Below are 25,587 nucleotides of genomic sequence, written 5' to 3'. Positions count from 1 at the left end.
ACGGAGGGAAGGTATTAGCGGTAACAAGGGTGAAGCAGGTGTGTGTGACAGGTAACTTTGAAGTGTGCAATGCTCTCTCTCTCTCTCTCTCTCTCTCTCAAATTTGGAAAATGAAATCGAAGGAATGTTGTATCGGAGGAGGAGGAGGAGGAGGAGGAAGAGGAGGAGGTGCTAGAAGGTCACGAAGAAAAGAAAACAAAGGAAAGCAATCAGAGGACATAAACAAGGTTGTGAAAAGGAAGAATTATAAGGAACAATGACAAGGAAGAAAACGAGAAAAAGAAGATTGGGAAAGGCAAAGGCGTAGACAGAAATGTGAAAAGAACACGGAAGAGGAGGAGGAGGAGGAGGAGATAGAGTAAAACGAGGGAAAGATGGAGGAGAGAAAGAAGAGAAGGAGAATGAGGAGAGGAGGAAGGAGGAGGAAGTGGAGAAAGATTAGACTGAAAAGTAGGAGAAAAATAGAAAATAGAAAAAAAGAACGCGGAGGAGAAAGAGGAGACGAATGAGAAGAAGGGGTAAGAGTAGAAGGAGAAGAAGGAGGAGGAGGTCGAGGAGGAAGAAGAGGAGGAGGAAGACAGGAAGTGAGTGCGCGACAGAATAGCTCCCGTCCCTCATCATTTCTGAAGGAGTTCCGTTTCCGTTTTCATCTGTCAAGCGCAGTATTATTATATATATCATCATTATTATCATCATTATTATCATCATTATTATCATCATTAAAGTTCAAATGGGGAAGTGGTTTTAACCCGGTAGCTGCGGGGATCATGTTTCTTAAAGGCTCTTCCCTCTAAGCGAGAAAAATGAGAAAAAATCATCACTCACGCAAACCATTTCATAATATATATCAACGCATTTGTGATCAGTTTATGCATCATCTATTTTGGGGGGTTCACTGTATATCATGGCAAAAATATGGCCCGTCGCTGGTACACGGTAAGGCCACAAATTTGCCCCGTCGCTGCTACCGGGTTAATTATTATCGAGACGCGTCAGCTACTTTTTTAGTCGCCTGTAAAGTCTAAACAGCGTATTTTTTTAAGTTTTAAAGTAATCTGTCTTTCTTTCTAAGTCTGGTCTTACAAATAAAGTCAAGAAAGGGTCACACAAAAATCAAATATCCCCCAAAAGTCTGAAATTAATGTTTGGATATTAGAAGTCAGAGAAATGCCAAACCTAAAAATATGCTCCAGAATTCATAAAAGGCAAAATAAAGTAGGAGGGAAAACGAGGGAGGGAAACAGGATTTGAGGGTCATAAAAATACAGGCGTTCACGTCTTTCATTTCCTGCCTCGAAGGTTTATTAATACGAGGCTCGGGATTCGGTTTCTCAGGTTCAATGGGAGGTCAATATTTCCCTGCTATGATTGGTATTTTCCTATTAGGTGTGGGGGAGGGAGGGTTGTGTGTGTGTGGGGGGGGGAGAATAAGTGAGTGAGTGAGTGAGTGACTGAGGAGAGAGAGAGAGAGAGAGAGAGAGAGAGAGAGAGAGAGAGAGAGAGAGAGAGAGAGAGAGAGAGAGAGAGAGAGAGAGAGAGAGAGAGAGAGAGAGAGAGAGAGATTTACATAGACATAGATTTACGTAGAAAATCAGACCACACAGACCCCATGGTCCAGACTAGGTGGTCTGTCCTTAAACCTAAGTGATTTTACATTAATCAGATGGCTCCAAAACGTTGCTTTTCTACTCTAGTTAATATTAAGTTCAAGGGAGTGACGGTCGAGCTTGTTTTTAAAGGAGTCAATCGTGTTACACTGGACCACTGATGGTGGGAGCTTATTCCATTCTCGCACTACAACGTTGGTGAAGAAAAATTTGGTGCAGTCTGAATTTACTTGTTTACATTTGAGTTTTGTGCCATTGTTCCTCGTTCGCAAAGTGTCATCGATCATAAGAAATTTTGTTCTGTCTACATTCGTGAAACCATTAAGTATTTTAAAACATTCGATCAGTTTTCCTCGGAGGCGACGTTTCTCAAGAGAGAACATGTTAAGGGTGGAAAGCCTTTCTTCGTAGGATTTGTTGCGCAAGGAAGGGATCATTTTCGTTGCCCGACGCTGAACACCTTCTAGTTCAGCAATGTCCTTTGCATGGTGGGGAGACCAAAACTGTACCGCATATTCCAAGTGGGGTCTGACTAAACTATTGTAGAGCGGAAGTATTACATCTTTATTCTTGAATAAAAAGTTTCTTTTAATGAAGCCCAACATTCTGTTCGCTTTATTTGCTGCATCGATGCATTGATGTGAGAATTTGAGGTTAGACGCGATTTTAATCCCCAGGTCCTTAACGCAGTGAACGCTTGTGAGTTTAACGCCGCGTATTTCGTAATCGAACTTCTTATTTTTTGATCCAACTTGAAGGGCCTGGCACTTGTCTATGTTAAAGGGCATCTCCCATTTATCCGACCAAGCTGAAATTTTGTGCAAATCCTCTTGGAGACTTTGCCTGTCTTCGTCAGTGAGAACCGAGTTACCAATCTCTGTGTCGTCTGCAAATTTACTAATGCGATTATTGAGTCCAACATCCACGTCGTTGATGTAAATAATGAAGAGCACTGGGCCAAGAACCGAGCCCAGAGGGACGCCACTAGTGACCGGCGCCCACTCTGAGTTAAATCCGTCAATCACAACTCTTTGTTGTCTGTTGCTCAACCAATTCGCGATCCATTGGTTTACTTGACCGTCAATGCCTGTTTGCTTTAATTTATAAAGTAATTTATGATGTGGGACTTTATCAAACGCTTTCTGGAAATCAAGATAGACTACGTCCACTGATTTGGTTACGTCATAAATTGAGAAGAGATCGTTATAAAAGGTCAGTAGGTTTGACAGGCAGGATCTTTTGTTACGGAAGCCATGTTGTGAATCCCCAATTAATGAGTGGCTTTCGAGGTAGCTCACAATTTTGTCTCTAATTATGCTCTCGAGTAGCTTACCTACAATTGAAGTTAGACTAATGGGTCGGTAGTTACCTGGTATTTTTTTGTCTCCTTTCTTAAAAATCGGTGTCACGTTAGCCTTTTTCCAATCCGAAGGGACGATGCCTTGTCGCAAGGACATATTGAATACGGTAGTGAGGGAGGAGAGTATTTCGCTCTTTGTTTCTTGAAGCAGTATAGGATATACTTTGTCGGGTCCGGGACTTTTATTTGTTTTAAGTGAATGGAGAGCTTTAAGGACTTCATCGGTTGTTATTTCAAAATTAGGCAATGCATGCTCGAGATTTACAATAGTACTGGTGTTGGTGGTAGCGAGAGGAAGACTGTTAGTATTAAACACCGAGAAAAAGTAGTTGTTTAAGAGGTTTGCAAAGTGTTGGCTGTCAGTCACTAGTGCACCGTCGCTGTTTGTTAAAGGTCCAATACCCCTTTTGATCGCCTTTCTGTTGTTTATGTAACTGAAGAAAGATTTCGGATTATTTTTACAGTTGGCTGCAATATTTTCTTCATATCTACGCTTTGCCTGACCTACTAGTCTTTTTACTCGTCGCCTGGCATCATTATAAAGTCTAATGTTTTCGGGCGTGCTTTGTTCTTTCTTTAACCTGTAAAACAATTTTCTCTCATTGACTGACTGTTTAATTTCCCTATTAAACCACGGTGGGCTTTTATTAGTGTTAACTCGCTTCTCACACAAGGGGACGAATGTGTTCTGCTGAGTGAGTTAGTGATTTTTAAAGCTTAGCCAGGCTTCCTCTACGTTGCCGTCATCTGATAGTTTTATTTCTGTTAGTTTTTGTCGGATTTCTACGAAGTTAGCTCTTTTGAAATTGGGCACCTTTACTTTATTTTCAGCCACTGATGATTGAGCTCTAATGTCGACGCGCACTAATTTATGATCGCAAGAACCGAGGTGTTCTCCTACCGTGACATTACTGACTAGGTTATCTTGGGTCGTTATAACAAGGTCGAGTATATTATTTTGTGGAGTTGGCTCAGAAACCATTTGGCTTAGATAATTTTCTTCTAGAAATTCGATCATTCTATGTGACTCGCCTTCTGTACCCGACAGTGTCACCCAGTCGATATGGGGGAGGTTAAAGTCTCCTAATATCAGTGAGTCGTTGTTATTAAGTGACTGCCTTAAGACGCTGTACATTTCAAGGTCGTCATCGAGTGATTGCCCGGGAGGTCTGTAGGTGACAGATATATTTAAATTGACTTTTGCAATGTTTACTCGCACGCACAAATGTTCAACGTGAGAGAGAGAGAGAGAGAGAGAGAGAGAGAGAGAGAGAGAGAGAGAGAGAGAGAGAGAGAGAGAGAGAGAGAGAGAGAGAGAGAGAGAGAGAGAGAGAGAGAGAGAGAGAGAGAGAGAGAGAGAGAGAGAGAGAGAGAGAGAGAGAGAGAGAGAGAGAGAGAGAGAGAGAGAGAGAGAGAGAGAGAGAGAGAGAATGGAAAATACAGATGGCGAGAAGGGGAGGTGAAGGGAAAAATATATACAAGAAGAAGGGAATAGGGAAAATAAAAGAAGAGAGGGAAGGAGGAAGAAGAGGAGGAAGAAGAGGAGGAGGAGGAGGAGGAGGAGGAGGAGGAGGAGCACAGCGTTCAAATTTACAGCACAACAATAGCTTTCCCTTCCTTCCCTCCCCCCGCGCCTCCCCGCCTGGTCTGCTCTCCATATATTTTTCAAAGGGAGTAAAAGTTGACAGGTATTTTTTGGGGTCATCTGTTGCCCTGACCCATCTGTTTTCGTTGGGGTTTCACTGTTCTCTTTTTTACTTTCAGTGCATATGTCTGCAGGTGTGTTTAGCAAATTATTCAAGCGGGAAATCATTGAAGGTATTGCCCGATTTTTCCGTATATATCGCGACATTAAATTTGTAGTTTTTGGGAAATGTTTCACCGTTACTTTTGACTTTTACTCTTATTATTTTTATTAGTGTGAATCATTTGTGAAAATTGCCCGAATGCGTTCATTACTTTTTTTTTTTTTTTTTGCAATAGACAAATGGACATTTATCATTTTTTTTTCACAGGAGAGAAGTCAGTTCAGTGTATTTCTAAATTTGATCAATGTTATCAATTAAACGAGAAAGCAATTCACCGTACAAACTGAGAGAACCCTTAAAAAAATGAGATAATGCATGAGATTTTAATTATTTTCATAAACTCTTTCGAACCCGAGATCAGAGGAAAATCACTCTACATTAAACGCTCCGAGAAGTCAATGCCCCGTAAAAATGATGGGCTTTGACGCAGCGGCTGACATCACTGTGACGGCGTGGCGCGGCAGCGATACTTTGATTTAACGCGGCTCCTGCATGACACAAAAACACCAGCCTCGGGGTTCTGTGGACACTCGGCTTTTATCTTATTTCCCATATTTCTTTTTCTTTCATTCTCTGCTCTCCTCCCTCAACCTATCTGTGTGTAGTTTTATTTTCATTTTCTGTTCCTTTTCTATTCGTCTTTCCTTCTTTCTTCCTTTCATTTCCGTCCTTTCTCTCTTATTTTCTTTCTTTCTTTTAGTTCCCATATTCTTCTCTCAATCTTTGCTCTCCTCCCTCAACCTATCTGAACCCCAATTCATTTTAATTTTCTATTCCTTTTATATTTCTTTTTATATTCCTCTGTCCTTCTTTCTTCCTTTCATTTCCATCGTTTCTCTCTTATTTTATTTATTTATTTTAGTTCCCATATTCTTCTTTCAATCTCTACTCTCCTCCCTCAATCTATCTGAACCCCATTTTATTTTCATTTTCTATTCCTTTTATATTCCTCTTTCCTTCTTTCTTCCCTTCATTTCCATCGTTTCTCTCTTATTTTCTTTCTTTCTTTTAATTCCCATATTCTTCTTTCATTCTCTGCTCTCCTCCTTCATCCTATCTGAACCCCATTTTATTTTCATTTTCTATTCCTTTTCTATTCCTCTTTCCTTCTTTCTTTCTTTCATTTCCCTCCTTCTCTCTTTTTTTTTCTCTGCTCCCTCTAGTGTATTTCTCTGCTCCTGAGTTTGTGGAAATGTGGTATGAATTTGGCAGTGGATTTTTTTCTTACTCGAACATAAAAAGAAACATTAATGGATCATACAATCTCTATCCCTCGCTTTTACCCTCAACAATAAAAAAGTATGTAGCTGCCTTTGCCTAGAGCTGTATACCTTCCCCGAACATAAAAGAAACGGACGGTAAGCTTAACGATACACTGGCATATCTCTCCCAAACATAAAAACAAACGGTAAAAAGAGCTGAAAAGGCCAAAAAAAAAAAGGTAAATTAACGGTATACTTTAAAAAACTCCCAAACATTAAAGAACGAACTGAAAAAAGTGAGTTAGAAATACAAACTAAGGAACACAAAACGGTGAGGTAAAATATCTCTCCCAAACATAAAGAAACAAACAGTAAAAAGCTGAAAAAAACAGAAAAGAATGGTAAAGTTAACGGAAAACTAAAAAAAAAACTTCCAAACATTAAAATACGAACGGAAAAAAGTGAGTTAGAAATACAAACTGAGGAACACAAAACGTTGACTAAAATAGCTTTCCCAAACAGAAGAAAAAAAAAACGAGTGAAATGAATAAACTGTAAAAAAACGAAAATGCCAATCAATCGCTAAATCAGAACTTCCGCGAACATACGTAAAAAAAAAGGGAACGATAAAAAGTATGAACAGTAAAAACAACAACAAAAAAACGGAAAAGAAAACGGTGTATATAAATCACTTTCCCCAACATAAAACACAGAAGGGGGTTAAGATTCGTTTTAGTACCGTGCCAGTCTTTCATTGCCTACCTTATGAAACATCACTAGCTCTTCATATATCTTTTCTACAAACGTTCAACAATCATGGAAACGCTCTCAAAGTCCAATTCAAGGACTATTTATTATTGAAAATAGGGATGATATTCACGAAAGCGTAGCCTCCTACACTAAAACAATAATGATCTAAACGCAAACAGAATATAAAACACATTCATGACCGTAAAATTTCAATCAGGAAGAAAAAATATCAGCAAATTAAAGGAAAGCGCAAAACAACCTGCCAATTATCTCAAAGCATGCTCTCTTTGCAAACAATATTTTATGAAGAATTAATTTCCTCTTGTTTCTACATACGAGTTGGTCTACTTATCTATCTAGCTATCCATTTATCTAGAATGAAAGAAAAGTGAAATAAAAAGAAATAAGAAAAAAATGAAAAAAAAAGATAAATTGAAAGATAATATATAATAGGAAAAAGTAATAAAAAAGATGAAGGGATAATTGAATAGACAAAAAAAGGTTTATTACAGGGATTAGGTAAAAAGGAGAGAAAAAAAGAGAAAGTACAGAGAAAAATTAAAAAAAGATGGGGAACGAATGGAAGAAATAAAAAAAAGGAGTGAAAAAGAAGGGAAAATTATTAAAAAAAATACTAAATGGATGGGCAGGTATACAGTGTTGTGCTGCCATCTGTGCTCTATGGAAACAGCATTATAAACTACACGGAATCAGACATATAGAGAACCTACAGAAAATAGAAAACAAAGTGTATAGACAGATCTTAGGGGAACAGAAGTATGCACCCATCACATATAGATTAATAAGTATGGAAAAGTATGTAAACTGCATCACATGGAGGAGATCGTTACCTGGTTTTGGGTATCGTCCAGCACGGAGAGGCAGGTGGCTTGCGCTGGTGAGCCATTCGTCTTCTCCATCCGCGACATCCCCATCTCGTCTGACGTTTTCCTTGCCGCCGCCGAGCCATCCTTCCGCTTCCCTGACGCAAAAGCGGACGCCCAGGGAGCCCCGGTGCCTCTGCTGGGGTAGAGGGAGAAAGACGAAACGCCCGTGAATCGTCTGTGTATGTATGTGGGAGAAGGGAGAGGAAGCGGAGGAAAGGGGGAAGGGAGAGTGAATATTTTGCTGTGTGTGGAGTGGAGTGGAGTGGAGTGGAGTGGAGAGGAGAGGAGAGGAGAGGAGTGGAGTGGAGTGGAGTGGAGCTGAGTGGAGTGGAGCTGAGTGGAGTGGAGTGTGTGTGTGTGTGTGTGTGTGTGTGTGTGTGTGTGTGTGTGTGTGTGTGAGCACGCGCGTGTGTGTGTGTGTGTGCGCGCGCGAGCTCACCATGTGGAAAATGAATCTCATTATCGTGACGTACTTTGGTGGAAGACTCTACCTGGGTGATGCTCTATAGGTGGAAAAGGTGAGTGTGTGTCCACCTGGAAAAACTGTCAATACTCTGTTACTTGCAAACCTCTCGCTACCTACACAAAGACCGAGCGGCGCCAGTAACCTAAGCAACAAATAAACACACCAGCCTCCTCCTCATCTTCGGTAGAATAAATACATAAGGAGGGAAAGGAAGCTGGACGTAAGGAGGCTACACGTTCCTGGTGAATGGCATCTTCGTAGCAACTTAATCACTAGTGTTGTCAGCGTGATCATTATGTATGTGTGAGGAGAGGGAGGAAAGGGAGGGGGATGGAGGCCATTATGGAGGAAAGTAGACCGATGGAGGAGAGAAAGGTAAACGAAGGAGAAGGAGGAGTGCTTGAGTAGGAGAAGAAGACTGATGAAGAAGAGAAAGGTAAAGGAAGGAAAAAGGAGGAAGAGGAAAGGGAGGAGAAGGAGGAGTGCTTGAGTAGGAGAAGAAGGCTGATGAAGAAGAGAAAGGTAAAGGAAGGAGAAAGGAGGAAGAGGAGAGGGAGGAGAAGGGTAAAGTAGGCTGATGGGGAAGAGAAAGGAAAAGGAAGTGAGAAGATATGAAGCGACATGAGACGAATGACAAGTAAACATGAGAATAAATATAAGTATAGGAAGACAAGGGAGAAAAAAGTAATAAATATGAGAATAAATATACGTATAGAAAAACAGGGAAGAAATAAAAATTAATTAAAAAGGAGAATCATAGTAGGGAGAAGTTAGGATATAAAAAACAAGAAAAAACGGAGATAGTAGACAAAAAATATATAAAAAGCAAAGGGAAACAATAGGCAAAAATAGATAAAAAAAATACATAGCAGATGAAAAAATAGATGAAAACACAATAGTAAAAATTAAAATAAAGAAAAAATAAGCACAGTGCAGGATAAAAAGAAGAAAACAAGCGGCAAAGCAAAAATATCTGAGACAAAGAAAAGAGGAATAAAAAAGACGAATGGCAAGAGATTCAGGAAAACAATGCAGAGTGGAAAAAAATGGAACCCAGCAAAAAAAAAAAAAAAAAAATCCTTGAAAACACTGAAAGGGAAGAGAAAGGGAAGAGAAAAATTTCCTCTCCACGCCACTACGTTCCAGTTTCCTCCTTCCAGCCATGCTCCCTTTCTGCTTCCTCCCCCCCCGCCCCCCCCTACAACTCCCCTTTCTGCTCCCCCCTTCCCCCTTCCAGTCCTCAGTCCAAAAGTCACTCCCTCATCCCCAACCTCATCCTTTCTGCTTCCTCCTCCCCTTCTCCCTCCCCCCCCTACAACTCCCCTTTCTACTCCCCCCTTCCCCCTTCCAGTCCTCAGTCCAAAAGTCACTCCCTCATCCCCAAGCTCATCCTTTCTGCTTCCTCCTCCCCTTCCTCTTCTCCCCCCCTACAGCTCCCCTTTCTGCCCCCTCTTCCCCCTTCCAGTCCTCAGTCCAAAAGTCACTCCCTCATCCCCAACCTCATCCTTTCTGCTTCCTCCTCCCTCTCCCCCCACAGCTCCCCTTTCTGCCCCTTCCCCTTCCAGTCCTCAGTCCAAAAGTCACCTCATCCCCAACCTCATCCTTTCTGCTTCCTCCCTCCCCTGCCGCTTCTCCCCCCCTACAGCTCCCCTTTCTGCTACTCCTCTTCCCCTTTCCAGTCCTCAGTTCAAACGTCATTCCCTCCTCCCCAATCTCATCCTTTCTGCTTCCTCCCTCCCCTTCCTCCCCACAGCTCCCTTTCTGCTCCTCCTTCCCTTTCCAGTCCTCAGTTCAAAGTCATTCTCCTCCCCAATCTCATCCTTTCTGCTTCTTCCTCCTCCTCCTCCTCTCATTCTGCCCTCCCCCACTCTTCCACTCGTCACTCCCCAACCTCATCGATCCAGGGTCTGCACATAAAAAAAAAAAAATGAAGAAAAAAATTGGCCCTCCTTTCATTGCATTTCACAACGGAGCCACGACAGCGAGTCAGGTTTCTTTTTTTCTTTTTTCTTTTGTTTATCACGTTTTTTCCATGTAGTTTCGTAGTTTTGTGTTTTGTTTACTTCTCATGTTTTGGTGTGATTTTCTTTTGGTGTTATTTCCATTCGTTGCGTGTTTGGTCCCTTCTCTCATTCTCGGCCTAAAGAAAACATGTTATGGTGATGATGATGATGAAGAAGAGGCAATAATATTTTCACCCCCACACTACAAAGTCTCATTCCAAAGTTGTTCATATCGTTTTCGCGTGCGCGTCTCTCAAACTCTTTCCTGTTTTCGTATTCTTCTTCAGCCGGAAAAGACACACACACACACACACACACACAGCGAAGGCAAACGAGATAAGCTAAAAGCCATTTCAAAACTTTAACGCGTAAAAAATGAACCATGAATATATAGACACACGACCAACTCAATGACTCTGACCGCGAAGTAATATTAATAATGGACCAAAAAATGAAGTAGAAGAGGTTAGAAGGTTGAAAAATAGCAGGGGAGATGAGGGAGCAGAAAAAGAATATAGGAGAATAAGTTTAATAAAGGTCAAGAAAACAGTTAGAAGAGGGAAAAATATTATGGGAGAATAGAGAGGAAAAAAAAGGTTAGAAGGAAAAGGAAAGGAAAAAGGAAGATAAGGAAAGGAAGGAAAAAGGAAGGTTAGAAGGACGGTTAGAAGGAAAAAAAGGAAAAAGGAAGAAAAAGAAAGAAAGGAAAGAGGAAGGTTAGAAGGAAAAAGAAAGGAAAAGGAAGAAAAAGAAAGGAGAAAAAAAGGAAAAGAAGGTTAGAAGGAAAAAGAAGGTTAGAAGGGGGAAAAATAGTATGGGAGAACAGAGAGGAAAAAAAATATGGAAAACGAGTGATATTAGTAGTGGATGAAGAAAAATGATGAAGAGGTTACAGGAGGGGAAAATGGGAAGGGAGAACATAGCGAAGAAAAGCAATATAGAACAGGAGAGCAAAAAAAAAATAAAGAAAGAATAGTTTTGAGGAGATGAAATTGAAGGAAGGGGAAGGGGAAACAGAGGCACATATGAAAAAAAAAAGAGGAAAGAAATGAAGGAAGGAAAGTGAGAGAGGAGGGAGGAGCCACACTGGAAGAGAAAAAAAAAGGAGAATTATACAAAAAAAGGACAAACAAATACAAATAAAGAAGAGGTTAGAAAAAGGGAAAAATAAGCCGAAGAAAAAAATGAGAAAAATGAGAACAGAAAAAAGGAAAAAAAGGATTAAGAGGAGTGGAAACTGAAGGAAAGGAGGAAGGGAAAGAGAGAGAGAGGGAGGGGAAAGGGAGAGGCACGGTGAAAAAAAGAAGAAAAAAGAGAAGAAGTAGAATAAAAGAAAAGAGCAAAGTTTAGGTGATGGCGCATCCGACTTATGCCCGGGAATGAAGAGGAGAAAAGAGAGAGAGAGAGAGAGAGAGAGAGAGAGAGAGAGAGAGAGAGAGAGAGAGAGAGAGAGAGAGAGAGAGAGAGAGAGAGAGAGAGAGAGAGAGAGAGAGAGAGAGAGAGAGAGAGAGAGAGAGAGAGAGAGAGAGAGAGAGAGAGAGAGAGAGAGAGAGAGAGAGAGAGAGAGAGAGAGAGAGAGAGAGAGAGAATGCGCAATGAAGCAGAGGAAACAAGGAAGAAGAAAACGTCGAATGGAGAAAAAACACGCCTGGAAAAACACGCTGGAATACAAAAAAGAGATAATGAGAGAGTATGCGGAAATAGGGAACGAAGGAAGAGAAGGGAAATAAAGGAAAACAGAGAAAGGAGAGGAGATAGGATGAAGGAAAAAGCAGGTGATGAGGAAAATAGGACAGTATGAGGAAATAGGGGACGAAGGAAGAGAAGGGAAATAAAGGAAAACAGAGAAAGGAGAGGAGATAGGATGAAGGAAAAAGCAGGTGGTGAGGAAAATGAGAGTATGAGGAAATAGGGGACGAAGGAAAGGAAGGAGAATAAAGAAAAAGAGAGAAAGAAGAGGGGATAGGACGAAGGGAAAAACAGGTAGTGAGGAAAATGAGACAAAATGAGGGAATGGGGGACGAAGGAAGAGAAGGGAAATAAAGGAAAAAGAGAAAAGGAAGAAGAGATAGGATGAAGGGAAAAACAGGTGGTGAGGAAAATAAGACAGTATGAGGAGATGGGGAACGAAGGAAGAAAAGAGGAATAAAGAAAAATAGAGAAAGAAAAGAAGATGGGAAGGAGGGATAAACAGGTGGTGAGGGCCCTTTGAAAGACGTCCTGGAATGCGAGGAGACGTGGAGAGAAAACAAAGAAGGGAGAGAGGAATGACGGAGCAGATGAAAGCAATAAGGACTGAAGAGGAGGAGGAAAGAGCTGAGAGATGCGAAGATATGAGAAAGCGAAAGGAGATGCAGAAGGATAAAGAAACAGGGTAGTACGAACGAGCGAAGAGGAACAATAAAGCAACAGGAAAGAATAACAGGAAAAAGGGAGAAGAGGAGGAAGCAAGGAAGTGAGTAGGAGGGAAGCGATGAAAGATAAGAAGACACGGGAAAACGAAAAGAGATAAGAAACGAAGAGGAAAGAAAGAAAAGACAGAAGGAAAAGACGAAAAAATATAGCAAGAGAGAAGAATAAGAGAACGCAGTAGAGAGGAGAAAAGTAAAAAGAACACGAAAATACGAGATGAAATGAGACAATAAACGAAGAAAAGAGGGAAGAAAAGTTATAAAAGAGGAATAACGGAGCAAAAGATGAAAAGGAGAGGACGTGACAGGCTAAGAGAGACATAAATATGAGAAGATGGAGAGAGATAAAAAAACGACGAAGAGAGATGGAGAAAGAAGAGTGATAAAGGAGGAATGACCAAGCGAAGGAGAAGGAAGAACAGGAGAACATGAGATGGAGGTAAAAGTTAAGAGATAGACAGATATGAGAAGATAGAAAGAGATAAAATAAAACGACGAAGGAATGAAGTAGAAAAAGTGATGAAAAAAGGAGAATCAAGCAAAGAAGAAGACTTAGAGGATATGAAAGAGCCAAAACGTAAGAGATAACCAGAAATGAAAATACGGGAAGATATAAGGAAAAAAAGATGAAGGCAAAGAAAAAAATGACAAAAGAAGAATAAAGAAACAAAAGAAAAGGAAGAATAAGAAAAAGAACATGAGATAGAGCTAAAAATTAAGAGATACGGGGACAAGCAAAACTGGCGCCACTATGAAAAATTGCCTGCGCTGTGACGGGCTTGGAACGACCACCAGGCCCTTGAAGAAAGCCTACCGGGCGCTATAGGCAGAGATGTAACCCCCCAAAAAAAAAAATGAGAAAACGCAGAAAGGGTCAAACAAAGACGAAGACAAGTGGAGAAAGAAGAAGACCGAGGAAGATTAAAAACAACAATAATAAAGCAAAAGGAAACCAATAAGAGGAACTGAAAAGGGAGGAACCTGGAGAGTCGTACCTGAAGTATGTCCTAGACTGCGACAAGGCGGAGTGGAAGTTGATGCTTTTCTCCGTCTTGCTGTTCATCTGCCAGTGGTGCCAAATCTTATGCAGCTCCGACCTCACCTCCCCGTTCAAGAGGCAGTACAGTGTTGCCACGAAGAAGCCCTGGGGTGTGGGGGCGAGGAGAGAAGATGAAGGGTGCGTTCCGAGACAGTTTTTTCTTGTGTGTGTGCGTGTGTGGATAAGAAGGAAGACGAAGAGCCCGTTCCAAGTTGTTTTTTTTGTGCGTGTGTGTGTGTGTGTGGATAAAAGGGAAGATGAAGAGCTCGTTCCATAGGACAAGATAGTGTTTTTTTTTTGTGTGTGTGTGTGTGTGTTTGGAGACGGACGGTTGAGGGAGCCAGACAAGAAAGCAGTGTTTGTTTAACGTCGATGGTAGCTCAGAGGGAGATTGAGTTCTTGGTTCGTTTCAAGGGCGGTAGAGAGATACAGAGAGTGAAAGATTTTGTGTGTGAGGAGACGGACGGTTGAGGGAGACAGGCAAGAAAGAAGTGTTTGTTGAACGACGTCGATGGTAGCTCAGAGGGAGATTGAGTTCTTGGTTCGTTTCAAGGGCGGTAGAGAGATAGAGTGATATTTTTTGTGTGTGAGGAGACGGGCGGTTAAAGGTCGAAGAGAGGGAAGAAATGTCTCATTTTACGACATAGTGCTTCTGAGAGAGATTCTTGGGTATTTTCAAAGGTGGTAGAGAGAGAGATCAATAACAGTAGATAGTTTGTGCGTGTGGAGAGGGTCGGTTGAAGGTCGAGAAGAGGCAGGGAGTGCTTACTTTGTGTCATCGGTGCTTAAAATGGAAGTTCTGTATTTGCTTCCAGGGTAGGAGTGAGGGAGTTTACTTGGGCTTAGCTTCAAGAATGGGTTTACAAGGGCGCTGTGCTGGGCTCTGGGCTGGTCTGGGAGGGGAGGGGGGAATGCAGAAGTGCGCTCGAATTGTTTCTGGTGTGGAGTTCTGAGGTTTGGGTAGTGTGGGTAAGATACATTGTTTATTTGTCTTTTGTTTTGCGGCCTCTTCCTACATATAATTCCTAGAGAAGCGTCAATAAGTATATAGACAGCTCTGTTTATTTTGTGTTACGGTAAAGAAAACAGCTGACGGGCAATAAACAATGAAAACACAATAAAAAAGGCCGCTAATTCGCTGTCCCTACAAAGCAAACAGGAGTGGCCTGAAGAAGAGGTACTGTTATAACTATGCTTTATCAATGTCAAGGAAGTGCGGGTGTTATTAATACCTGCAATGACACCAAATACATGAAGTGACAAACAATCTTGAAGTAACCAAACAAGGAAGGTATTTACAAGCATAAATACAAAGCACAAAGAGGCAAAAGGAGAACCCGCAGGAGTGTCAAATAAACGCAAAGAAAACGTAACCTTGACACGAACAAAAGAGATACAAGAAACGCACGTGAGAGAAAGAAAACAAAACCAGTCACTGGAATCATTCAATCAGTTCAGAGAGAAAAAAAAGCCAGTCAAAAGAGAGAGAAAGAAAAGAATCATTCAAAGGAAAACAAAAGAACAGACACTCGATACCTGGAACGAGGCGAAGAACTGGTCGGTGAAGAGCCACATGATCTCGATGGTGGAGTTCTTGCCCATGAAGAAGGTGAAGCCGAGGAGCATCGCGTAGTGGACACCGAAGAGCGGGACGAGAACTAGCGTCGAGCGAGCCCACCTCCTGAAGAAGAGAACCCAACACTGAGGCGAAGGGGCGGGTGGGGAGGGGAGGACGGCGAGCATTGAAAGAACGGAACAAAATACAGTCAGAGCCGAGGGTGGAGGAGGGAGAGCATGGAAAGAAAAGAACCGTGGATTGACTGAGGTGAGATTGGAGAGGACTAGGAGCATGGGAAGAAGGGAACCGAACACAGAGGCGAGGGTGAGTGGTGAAGGAGTGCGTGTTTGGAAAGAAGTTAACCAGACAGACAAGGGTGAGGGTGGTGCATGAGGAGGGCGCGTATGAAATGAGCCAATTGAGTGTTTAGGAGATGCAGGTAGTGTTCTTTTGCGTCGATAGTGGTTGAGAGAGTTCTTGGTTAATTTCAGGTGTGGTAGATGTGGTGGGGAGACATCGAAAAAGGTAGAGGTTTTTTTTTTGTGTGTGTACATGTGTATTTGTGTGGAGAGTCAGTTGAGGGTGAAAGAAAATCAAGGAGTGTTCATTTTAACGTCTATGGTGGTTCAGAGTGTGTTAAAGGCTAGTTTCAAGGGTAGCAGAAAGGTATAAAGAGTGGTAGATCATTTTTTTGTGTCCGCGTCTCTGGCGAAGAGCGGTTGAGAGTGAAGAGAAGCAAGGAGTGTTCATCTGACGTCGAGTGTGTTATTGGCTAGCTTCAAGTGTTGTAGAGAGACAGCGAGAATGACAGACGGTTATTTGTGTGTGGAAGCGCTCGGTTGAAGGTCGAGAAGAGGCAAGGAGTCCTTTTTTGAGCCGATGGTAGTTGAAAGGGAGGTTCTTGATAAGTTTCGAGGCTGGTAGTGAAGGAAGAGTACTTGGGCTTTGTGTAGAGGGGATTGAAGGGGAGAGATGTTTTTAGTATACCCGCCAAAAGTGACGTTTCCTCCCACTTTCACGGTGTTGTTGTTGTTCTGCCGAAGTGAGAGAGGGAGAGAGGGAAGGAGGGACAGAGAGAGGAGAGAGGGAGTAAGGAGGGACAGAGAGGGAGGAAGGAGGAAGGAGGGACAGAGGGAGGAGAGAGGGAGTAAGGAGGGACAGTGAGGGAGGAAGGAGGAAGGAGGGACAGAGAGAGGAGAGAGGGAGTAAGGAGGGACAGAGAGGGAGGAAGGAGGGACAGAGAGGGAGGAAGGAGGGACAGAGAGAGGAGAGAGGGAGTAAGGAGGGACAGAGAGGGAGGAAGGAGGAGGGAGGGACAGAGAGGGAGGAAGGAGGAAGGAAGGACAGAGGGAGGAGAGAGGGAGGAAGGGAGAGGCGGTATTGACTGCACTAGTTAGCTTTGTTCCGATTTTTCTTTTAATGGAGAGAGGGAGTAAGGAGGGACAGAGAGGGAGGAAGGAGGAAGGAAGGACAGAGGGAGGAGAGAGGGAGGAAGGGAGAGGCGGTATTGACTGCACTAGTTAGCTTTGTTCCGATTTTTCTTTTAATGGTTCGTCGTGCGGAAGAAGAGACTGAAGGTTCACAATACAAATTTACTTTTACGAAAAACAAATAACATCCGTGCGTCTTTCTTTTCCTCAGTAACGATTATAGCTTGTCAATAGTATTTTTCCCTTTGATCTAAAAAAACGCATTACAGTGATGAGTTAATTAGAAGGAAAACTCAAAATGTCCTAAATGATAATAGGATCCAAACGTGAGTAGAATAAATAGAGTTTGGGTTAGATTAAGTTGAAGGATTCACTGCTCCACATTATCTAGTGGCTCTAACACACACACACACACACACACACACACGCTGAGTTAAGTGATTCAATTATAACTTGTAAGCAATCCAACACTCTTTAAGTCAGGAAACATAACAGGGGTGATGAAACACACACGCGCATGCTAAACTGGGTCAGTAAGGATTCCATCAAAACTTGTGGGAGATCCGATGCTTTTTGTGACGGGAAAACACGGCAAAGGTTCTAAAAATACAAACACGTGAGCTGAATGGATGCCGGTAAACACTTATCTCTCTTTACATGTCATTAGGTATATTTTTCTCTTTCCTGCCTCCCTCTCCTTTCCCGCTCGTTCCGCCCCGCCCCGCCTCATGGTTATTCAGTACCCGGCGTCACCAACACAAGACTTTCGTTCCCTCCTTGAAGGCGCCACTCACACACCTCTCCCTCCCCTCTCCCTTGCCCCTCGTCCCAGCTCATCCTCCTCCGCGTCACAGATCACCGGGACACTCTTCCTAAGCCGCCTCCTGTATGTCCCGTCCAGAGCCACTCGTCGCTGGAGCTTCAAGACAAACACTCCTCCGTCTTGGCCTCGCTGGCTCCATGCTTCGCCCTTCACGACACGACCATTGATTTCGTGTTAAAGGCGAGACGTTAAACAAAATTAATCATGAACCCTTTCTACTCCATAAAGGAAAGTAAGGACACTAAACGAAGAACAAGAAGAAAAAGAAGACTTTAAAATGCATAAAAAGGGATGTGTATCTTTTTTTTTTCCTTGTTTCCTTATACGCTGAAGAACACCACACCTAAATTTGAAGATAGCCACGTACGTAGATAAATGAATATATAAATATTAATAAACGTGTAAGCTTTAATTAGATACCGAGATGGTCGAAAAAACGGACTCAAGATTCAAAATAACCATAAGGAAAAAAACTCTTCATACGTTTGCATCTTCTTATAACCAACCTGCTTAGAAAGAAACCACAAATAACATGAATTCGCTCGGAAAAGCAGAGCAAAACTATATTCCCGTGGGACCCACTTATTTGATAGCCCGTTCGTGAGACCCTCGGAATAGCTAGACGCGATCCAGGGGAGAAACAAAAGAAACGGAGACCTTATAACCAGCGTGGGAGAATCGAACACATACTTTCTTCGGGGTAACCAGCGTGGGAGAATCGAACACATACTTTCTTCGGGTTAACCAGCGTGGGAGAATCGAACACATACTTTCTTCGGGGTAACCAGCGTGGGAGAATCGAACACATACTTTCTTCGGGTTAACCAGCGTGGGAGAATCGAACAGCTACTTTCTTCGGGGCAACCAGCGTGGGAGAGTCGAACACATACTTTCTTCGGAGTAACCAGCGTGGGAGAATCGAACACATACTTTCTTCGGAGTAACCAGCGTGGGAGAGTCGAATACATACTTTCTTCAGAGTAACCAGCGTGGGAGAATCGAACACATTCTTTCTTCGGGGTAACCAGCGTGGGAGACTCGAACACATACTTTCTTCGGGGTAACCAGCGTGGGAGAATCGAACACATACTTTCTTCGGGGTAACCAGCGTGGGAGAATCGAACACATACTTTCTTCGGGGTAACCAGCGTGGGAGAATCGAGCACACACGGAAAACAATACTTTCTTCGGGGCAAAACGTCTATTTATAGCGAGAGAGAGAGAGAGAGAGAGAGAGAGAGAGAGAGAGAGAGAGAGAGAGAGAGAGAGAGAGAGAGAGAGAGAGAGAGAGAGAGAGAGAGAGAGAGAGAGAGAGAGAGAGAGAGAGAGAGAGAGAGAGAGAGAGAGAGAAATGAAGAGGGAAAGTAAGAGGAAAAGAAAGAGAAGGAGAAAGACGAGGAGGAAGAGGAGGAAGAGAAGGAAGAGGAGGAAGAGGAAAAGGAAGAAGAAAAAAGCAAAGAAATGGAGAAGCGGAATAACTCAGCGAAAACACAAAAGAGAAATCAGAAAAACCTTGAAATGCGAGACACAGTCACACCCCTTCGGGACGCACTTATAATAGTCTCTCTCTAAACCTCTCGGCAAGGCTACCACGACCGGGAAAATATTGTTAAAGAAAACGAAACCTTGTAACCAGCCTGGAAAACGGTTTGGAGCAACGTTGCCAGATTGTCGTACTCAGCCTCCGATTTTGCTGATTTCCGACACATAAACTGGCTCCTCAACCTCAATAACTGCCTTCATATATAGTTATCGTTAAAATGGTTAATTATTGGTGTTTTTAGCAATAGCTACGGCTGAGAAACCGGTAAATATGAAGCTCTGAGTACGATAGTCTGGCAACGGTGGTGAGGAGTTGTCCATTCCGCCGAGGTCCTTAAATCAAATTCCGTGGCGTGGCAGCTGGCAGAGGCTCGGCGTGAAGTCTTAACCCGTCCGCTGCGATTGGCACGGATTTAGCCTTTACTGGTAGCCTGGAAACATATACTCCCAGGGCTTTCTATGGCTCTGTGGTGGATAGTGGAGTGTTTCCCATGTGGTTTTGGTGTGCTGGATATCCCCTCCCAAGGTGCAGGACTTTATATTTTTTCTTCACTGAATTGTAGCAGCCACTTTTTGTTTCATTCCTGTAGCTTGGTGATGTGTGACTGTAGGAAATCCGCAGTCAAGGGGCTAAACATATCGGCTAATCAGTTACCCTGTTTGAAAAGCCTCTCGTAGAAGTTACTGGGAGTAGTATGTAATGGCGACAGTGACGGGACCAAAAAAATTCGCAAGCATGATCAAGAATTAGCACCAAAAATAACGTCGAAAAATTTTATACGTTGAATTTGTCGGCCGGGGCAGCCAGCCGCGCGGGCAGCCAGCCGCCGAGGGGACCTCCCCACTACCCAACCGGGGAGTGGTGAAAAGCTACCCAAAGTGACCATTCCAGTAGTATGTAATGGCGACAGTGACGGGACCAAAAAAAAATCGCAAGCATGATCAAGAATTAGCACCAAAAATGACGTCGAAAAATTTTATACGTTGAATTTGCCGGCCGGGGCAGCCAGCCGCGCGGGCAGCCAGCCGCCGAGGGGACCTTCCCACTACCCACCCGGGTAGTGGTGAAAAGCTACCCAAAGTGACCATTCCCCCCCAACCCCACCCCCACCCCACCCCAAACCCCACCACCTTCCACGCCATCGTGTCTCCCCCTACCCCCCGGAGGCATGAGCGTCACCCTCCTGCCGGGGATTGGTTAGGGGCGTCCTTTCGCGCCGTGCCGGGGCGTCGCCCTCCTGCCGGGGATCGGTTAGCGCGAGCGGTGAGTTGTTCGGGGGATCGGTTAGGGGCGTCCTTTCGCACCGTGCCGGGGCGTCCTTTCGCCCCAGTGCCGGGGGATCGGTTAGGGGCGTCCTTTCGCCCCAGTGCCGGGGGATCGGTTAGGGGCGTCCTTTCGCACCATGCCGGGGTGTCCTTTCGCCCCAGTGCCGGGGGATCGGCCAGGGGCCTCCTTTCGCGCCGTGCCGGGGCGTCGCCCTCCTGCCGGGGGATCAGTTAGGGGCGTCCTTTCGCCCCAGTGCCGGGGGATCGGTTAGGAGCGTCCTTTCGCACCGTGTCGGGGCGTCACCCTCCTGCCGGGTGGACTTAAGACTCGAGTTTTGGAGCACGACATGCGTGTTTGGGCGGGAAAAAAAAAAAAAACTGGTGTGCATGCGGCTTGGTCCCCTACGCCTTTCCGGCGTGCCCACGCCACCATGTCTCCCCCCTACCCCCTTCTATACCCACCCTTATGTGAGCGTCGGCTTGTTGGGCGGAGGCCTGTGGCTACCATTCCCCCACCTCCCTCCTTGGGCGGAGGCCTGTGGCTACCATTCCCCCACCTCCCTCCACCCAGGGAAATTTATTGAAGAAAAGTTGCTCATTTTATCACGAATGAGTCTGTGAAAAGTATAGTTTATAAACTTATAAGGAGAGAAAGAGAGAGAGAGGAGAGAGAACGGGGAAAAAAAAAAAAAAAAGGAGGACAGCGGAAGCAAGGCCTCGGCTTGGTGACCGAGTTATTTATTGCCTCCGAGCAGCGACCACCACGCCACGCCGTCCCTTGCACCTCTTTTCAGTCCATCTGCGACAATCGAAGCGAAGGGAGACACGAGCGTGAGTAAAGTGGTGTATATACGTAACCGTTTCGTCTATGAAAAAAGAGTGTGGGGAACGTGCGCTATCGGTGTGATTTAAGCGGCGTATACACGCCTCCGATTTCCCACGACCGTATTTTATATATGAAAATTGGACGACAGTCAGTCAATGTACTTGTGTTGTGTATTTTTTTTCTTCATTTGTATATGTATTCGTGTTGTCATCTTTTTATGGGCTGTCTTTGGGCATGTACGACATAAGTTTGTAATATGTCTCTTTCAATTAGGATTTATTTTGGGGGTGGGAAAAAAAAAGGGGTAGGGTGGGTGGGTTTCCATTGTATTTCTTTGAGCCTGTACGGTGTGAGTTTGTAATATGTCTTTTTTTTATGGCGATTGTGTGTTTTTTGTTTTTAGGCTTAGCATTTATTTAGTCTGGATTAAGAAAGAACAAATTAGCCTGGATTAAGAAAGAACAAATAAAATAGACTAGATTAAGGTAATATAATAACTTGTCATACCATTTTTTTCCACTATATTTCAATAAAAAATGTATAAAATCTACTTTTCCCGTTCCTACCCCCTCACTGAAAAGACAATCGATATAACTCCAGTCAATATGAAAATCAACAGTAACACACACACACACACACACACACACACACACACACACACACACGCGCGCACACACACACACACACACACACACACACACACACACACACACACACACACATATGCTGGCAAACTGAAAAATCAATAGCGGGTAGAGGGAGAGGGAGGGGTAATGGTACCCTCAGACTGACCATCAAGTCACCGCTCACGAGGGGTGGGGTATAGAGGGGGACACGCACACACATGCTGGCAAACTGAAAAAAAATCAATAGCGGGAGGGGAAGAGGGAGAGGGAGGGGGAATGGTAGCCACAGGCCTCCGCCCAACAAGTCACCGCTCGCGCTAACCGATCCCCCGGCAGGAGGGTGACGCCCCGGTACGGCGCGAAAGGAGGCCCCTAGCCGATCCCCCGGCACTGGGGCGAAAGGACGCCCCGGCACGGTGCGAAAGGACGCTCCTAACCGATCCCCCGGCACTGGGGCGAAAGGACGCCCCTAACTGATCCCCCGGCAGGAGGGCGACGCCCCGGCACGGCGCGACAGGAGGCCCTGGCCGATCCCACGGCACGGGGGCGAAAGGACACCCCGGCACGGTGCGAAAGGACGCCCCTAACCGATCCCCCGGCACTGGGGCGAAAGGACGCCCCTAACCGATCCCCCGGCAGGAGGGTGACGCCCCGGCACGGTGCGAAAGGAGGCCCCTACCCGATCCCCCGGCACTGGGGCGAAAGGACGCCCCGGCACGGTGCGAAAGGACGCCCTAACCGATCCCCCGGCAGGAGGGTGACGCCCCGGCACGGTGCGAAAGGAGGCCCCTAACCGATCCCCCGGCACTGGGGCGAAAGGACGCCCCGGCACGGTGCGAAAGGACGCCCCTAACCGATCCCCCGAACAACTCACCGCTCGCGCTAACCGATCCCCGGCAGGAGGGCGACGCCCCGGCACGGCGCGAAAGGACGCCCCTAACCAATCCCCGGCAGGAGGGTGACGCTCATGCCTCCGGGGGGTAGGGGGAGACACGATGGCGTGGAAGGTGGTGGGGTTTGGGGTGGGGGTGGGGGGTGGGGGGTGGAGGGGGGGTTGGGGGGGGTTGGGGGGGAATGGTCACTTTGGGTACCACCACTACCCGGGTGGGTAGTGGGGAGGTCCCCTCGGCGGCTGGCTGCCCGCGCGGCTGGCTGCCCCGGCCGGCAAATTCAACGTATAAAATTTTTCGACGTCATTTTTGGTGCTAATTCTTGATCATGCTTGCGAATTTTTTTGGTCCCGTCACTGTCGCCATTACATACTACTGGGGGGGTCTTAATGGACACGACTACTGCACCATGAAGGGGAAAATCACCCATGAAAATTAGGTTACGCTTCCCTGTGGCCTTGGAAAATAACTGTAATGGAAGCCCGAGACGTTTAAGAATATGAACTTATGCGACTTGAACGGGAAAACAACCCATAAGAACTAGGTTAACCTCCTCTGTGGGCTTAGAGAAAAAACGTATCAGGAGCCCTAACCTTTATGACTATGACCTCAGTCTCACCTGTAGCGGCAGCGGCGGCTCTCCGGAGTGGTCGAGGACTTCAACTTGAGCAGCAACTCCCTGGCGATGTTTACGAACAGCGCGAAGCTCACCTGGCGGAGGAAAACAGTAACATACGTCATCCGGAAATGGTTAAGTACGATCTTGTTTTGGGGTGACTAAAGGAAATACTACTGGTTGTTTTAGGGGGGGGGCAGAGAGAGAGAGAGAGAGAGAGAGAGAGAGAGAGAGAGAGAGAGAGAGAGAGAGAGAGAGAGAGAGAGAGAGAGTGTGTAAAAGGAAGAGGAGGAGGAAGAGGAAATAAAAAAGGGCAGGAGGAAGACGAGGAGGAAGAGGAGGAGGAAGAGGAAAAGGTTGAGGAAAAGAAAGAGAAAAGAGAGAGAGAGAGAGAGAGAGAGAGAGAGAGAGAGAGAGAGAGAGAGAGAGAGAGAGAGAGGTAAGAAAAGGGTTCAAAGTTATATCGTAAACTGGTGAAATCATAACTCTCTCTCTCTCTGACCCTCGTGCTTCAGTGGCAGTGCTTCGGGTTCGGGTTCACCTGCTCGAGACACAAAACGGGTCAGTATCGGAAATCCATGAGTGAGACAATGCCGGGTGAGTCGCGCACTTGTTTTGCCGCAGAGAGAGAGAGAGAGAGAGAGAGAGAGAGAGAGAGAGAGAGAGAGAGAGAGAGAATCACGCCTGTCCCTGAAGAAAATATATGAGCATACTTTTTCTTCCCTTTTCCTTTTTCCTTTCCTTTTTTTTTTTGGCGTGTGTGTGTGGGTGTTTCATCTTTCCTCCTCTTCCTCCTCCTCCTCCTCCTCCTCCTCCTCCCCTTCTTCTTCCTCCCTCTCTCTCATTCTCTCTCTCTCCCTTTTCCTCTCTCACCTTCCTCCTGACCTCAATTTTTTTACTCCTAATAGAGTTTCCCTCCACACGTCTCTCATCTCTCTTCTCTCCGCTTTCTCTCACACTCCTCGCAATTTTCCTCCCTCTGCCTCCTTTTTGCCTCCTTTTTCCCCTCCACAAAGAGCCAGAGATTGAGAAACTCTCCTTACTCCTATTCCTTTTTTCTTTACTTTTTGCGCCTTTCTCCTCTTTCATTTTCCCCTTCCTCCTCCTCTTCATCTTCATCTCCCTCCTCCTCTTCCTGCTTTTCTTTTTTATATTTGTTTCGGTATTCTTCTCTTTCGTCTTCCCCCTCCTCCTCTTTATCTTCCTCCTCCTCCTCCTCCTTCTCTACCCGTTTTGTTTTCTTTTTACTTCCCTCGGCATTCTCCTCCTTCACTTCCCCCTCCTCATCTTTCTCCTTCTCCTCCTCTTCTTGGTTTTGTTTTTTTCTTTTTACCTCTTTCGGCATTCTCCTCCTTCACTTTCCCCTTCTTCCTCTTCATCTTCCTCCTTCTCCTCCTCTTCCTGTTTTTTCTTCCTCTCTTTTTGCATCTTTCCGCATTCTCCTCCTTCAATTTCCTCCTCCTCCCCTTTCCTCTTCATCTTCCTCCTTCTCCTCCTCTCCTTGCTTTCATTTTCTTCTTCTTTCTTTCGGGATCCTTCCCCTTCAGTCTCCCCCTCCTCCTCTCTTCATCTTCCTCCTCCTCCTCCTCCTTCTCTTCCTGTTTACGGTATCTGCAGTAATTCCTTTTTTAATATCCCTCCTCCTCCTTCTCATCCTCTTCCTGCCTTTATATTTTCCTTTTATATCGTTCGACATCCTTCACCTACTCTTTCCCCCTCATCATCTTCATCTTCCTCCTCCTCCTCCACTTCCTGTTTATGGTATCTTCAGTAATTCCCTTTTTATATCCCTTTGATCGTGCTATTTCTGTGCACTTCTCATTCTCTTTTATCTCACTTCTTCTTTCGGCTGTATTTCCACACTCGCTTTTCCTCTTCCTTGTTTGCCATATTTACGTCTATTCAGCTCTTTTTATTCTCTTTTTATTTTGTCCTTTTTGTCGTGGGATTTCTTTGCTCTCCTCTTTCTCTTCACCTCGCCTCTTGCCCCCTTTTTGTTTAGTCTGTGTGTCTCTCTTGCTCTCTCTTTGACGTATTCCTTCATTCCCCTTTCGATTCACACCTGCATGCTCCCTCGCCATTTCTATTCAGGTGTGTGATTTTGTCTTTTTCTTTCTCTTTTATTTGAATTGCTAATGAGACTTGCTTTTTTTTTTTTTGTTCCCTCTTCGTCTCCCTCGTTTCCTCTTGCTTTCTCCATATAAGTGATTTTTTTTTTTATTTCACCCGTTGACCTTGTATTCTCTCTAATGATTTTTTTTTAAGTATCACTAGGGGAAACGGGGCCTTGCTCGAGGACGGCCCGTTAAGAGGGAGAAGATTGCTCTAAAAAATAATAGCTGGAAAAAAAACACGCAACCTTTATAATCGTACACGAGGAACATGATCCCAATTAAACCCAGACAAAAGAAACAGCGTTGAAGAAAAAGGAACAAAAGACAGAAAAGAAAATTGCAAACACCTTTAAACACACTGCA

General features: G+C 44.7%; 1 protein-coding gene across 1 annotated transcript in view; it reads right to left on the bottom strand.

The window, feature by feature from the left end:
- LOC126991122 (secretin receptor-like) overlaps positions 1-25,587 on the bottom strand; it is a 50,271-nt gene that overhangs the window by 8,948 nt on the left and 15,736 nt on the right. The window contains exons 7-10 of the mRNA XM_050849874.1: positions 23,114-23,205; positions 15,070-15,214; positions 13,490-13,638; positions 7,579-7,750 (exon numbers count right to left, since the gene is read on the bottom strand). Coding sequence (XP_050705831.1) covers positions 7,579-7,750; positions 13,490-13,638; positions 15,070-15,214; positions 23,114-23,205 — 558 coding nt within the window. The remainder of the gene's footprint in view (positions 1-7,578; positions 7,751-13,489; positions 13,639-15,069; positions 15,215-23,113; positions 23,206-25,587) is intronic.

Source organism: Eriocheir sinensis, unplaced genomic scaffold (assembly GCF_024679095.1).
Source record: "Eriocheir sinensis breed Jianghai 21 unplaced genomic scaffold, ASM2467909v1 Scaffold243, whole genome shotgun sequence".
Lineage (NCBI taxonomy): Eukaryota > Metazoa > Arthropoda > Malacostraca > Decapoda > Varunidae > Eriocheir > Eriocheir sinensis.
Note: the sequence above shows the minus strand (reverse complement) of the source record. Positions and strands in the feature narration are given on the sequence as shown.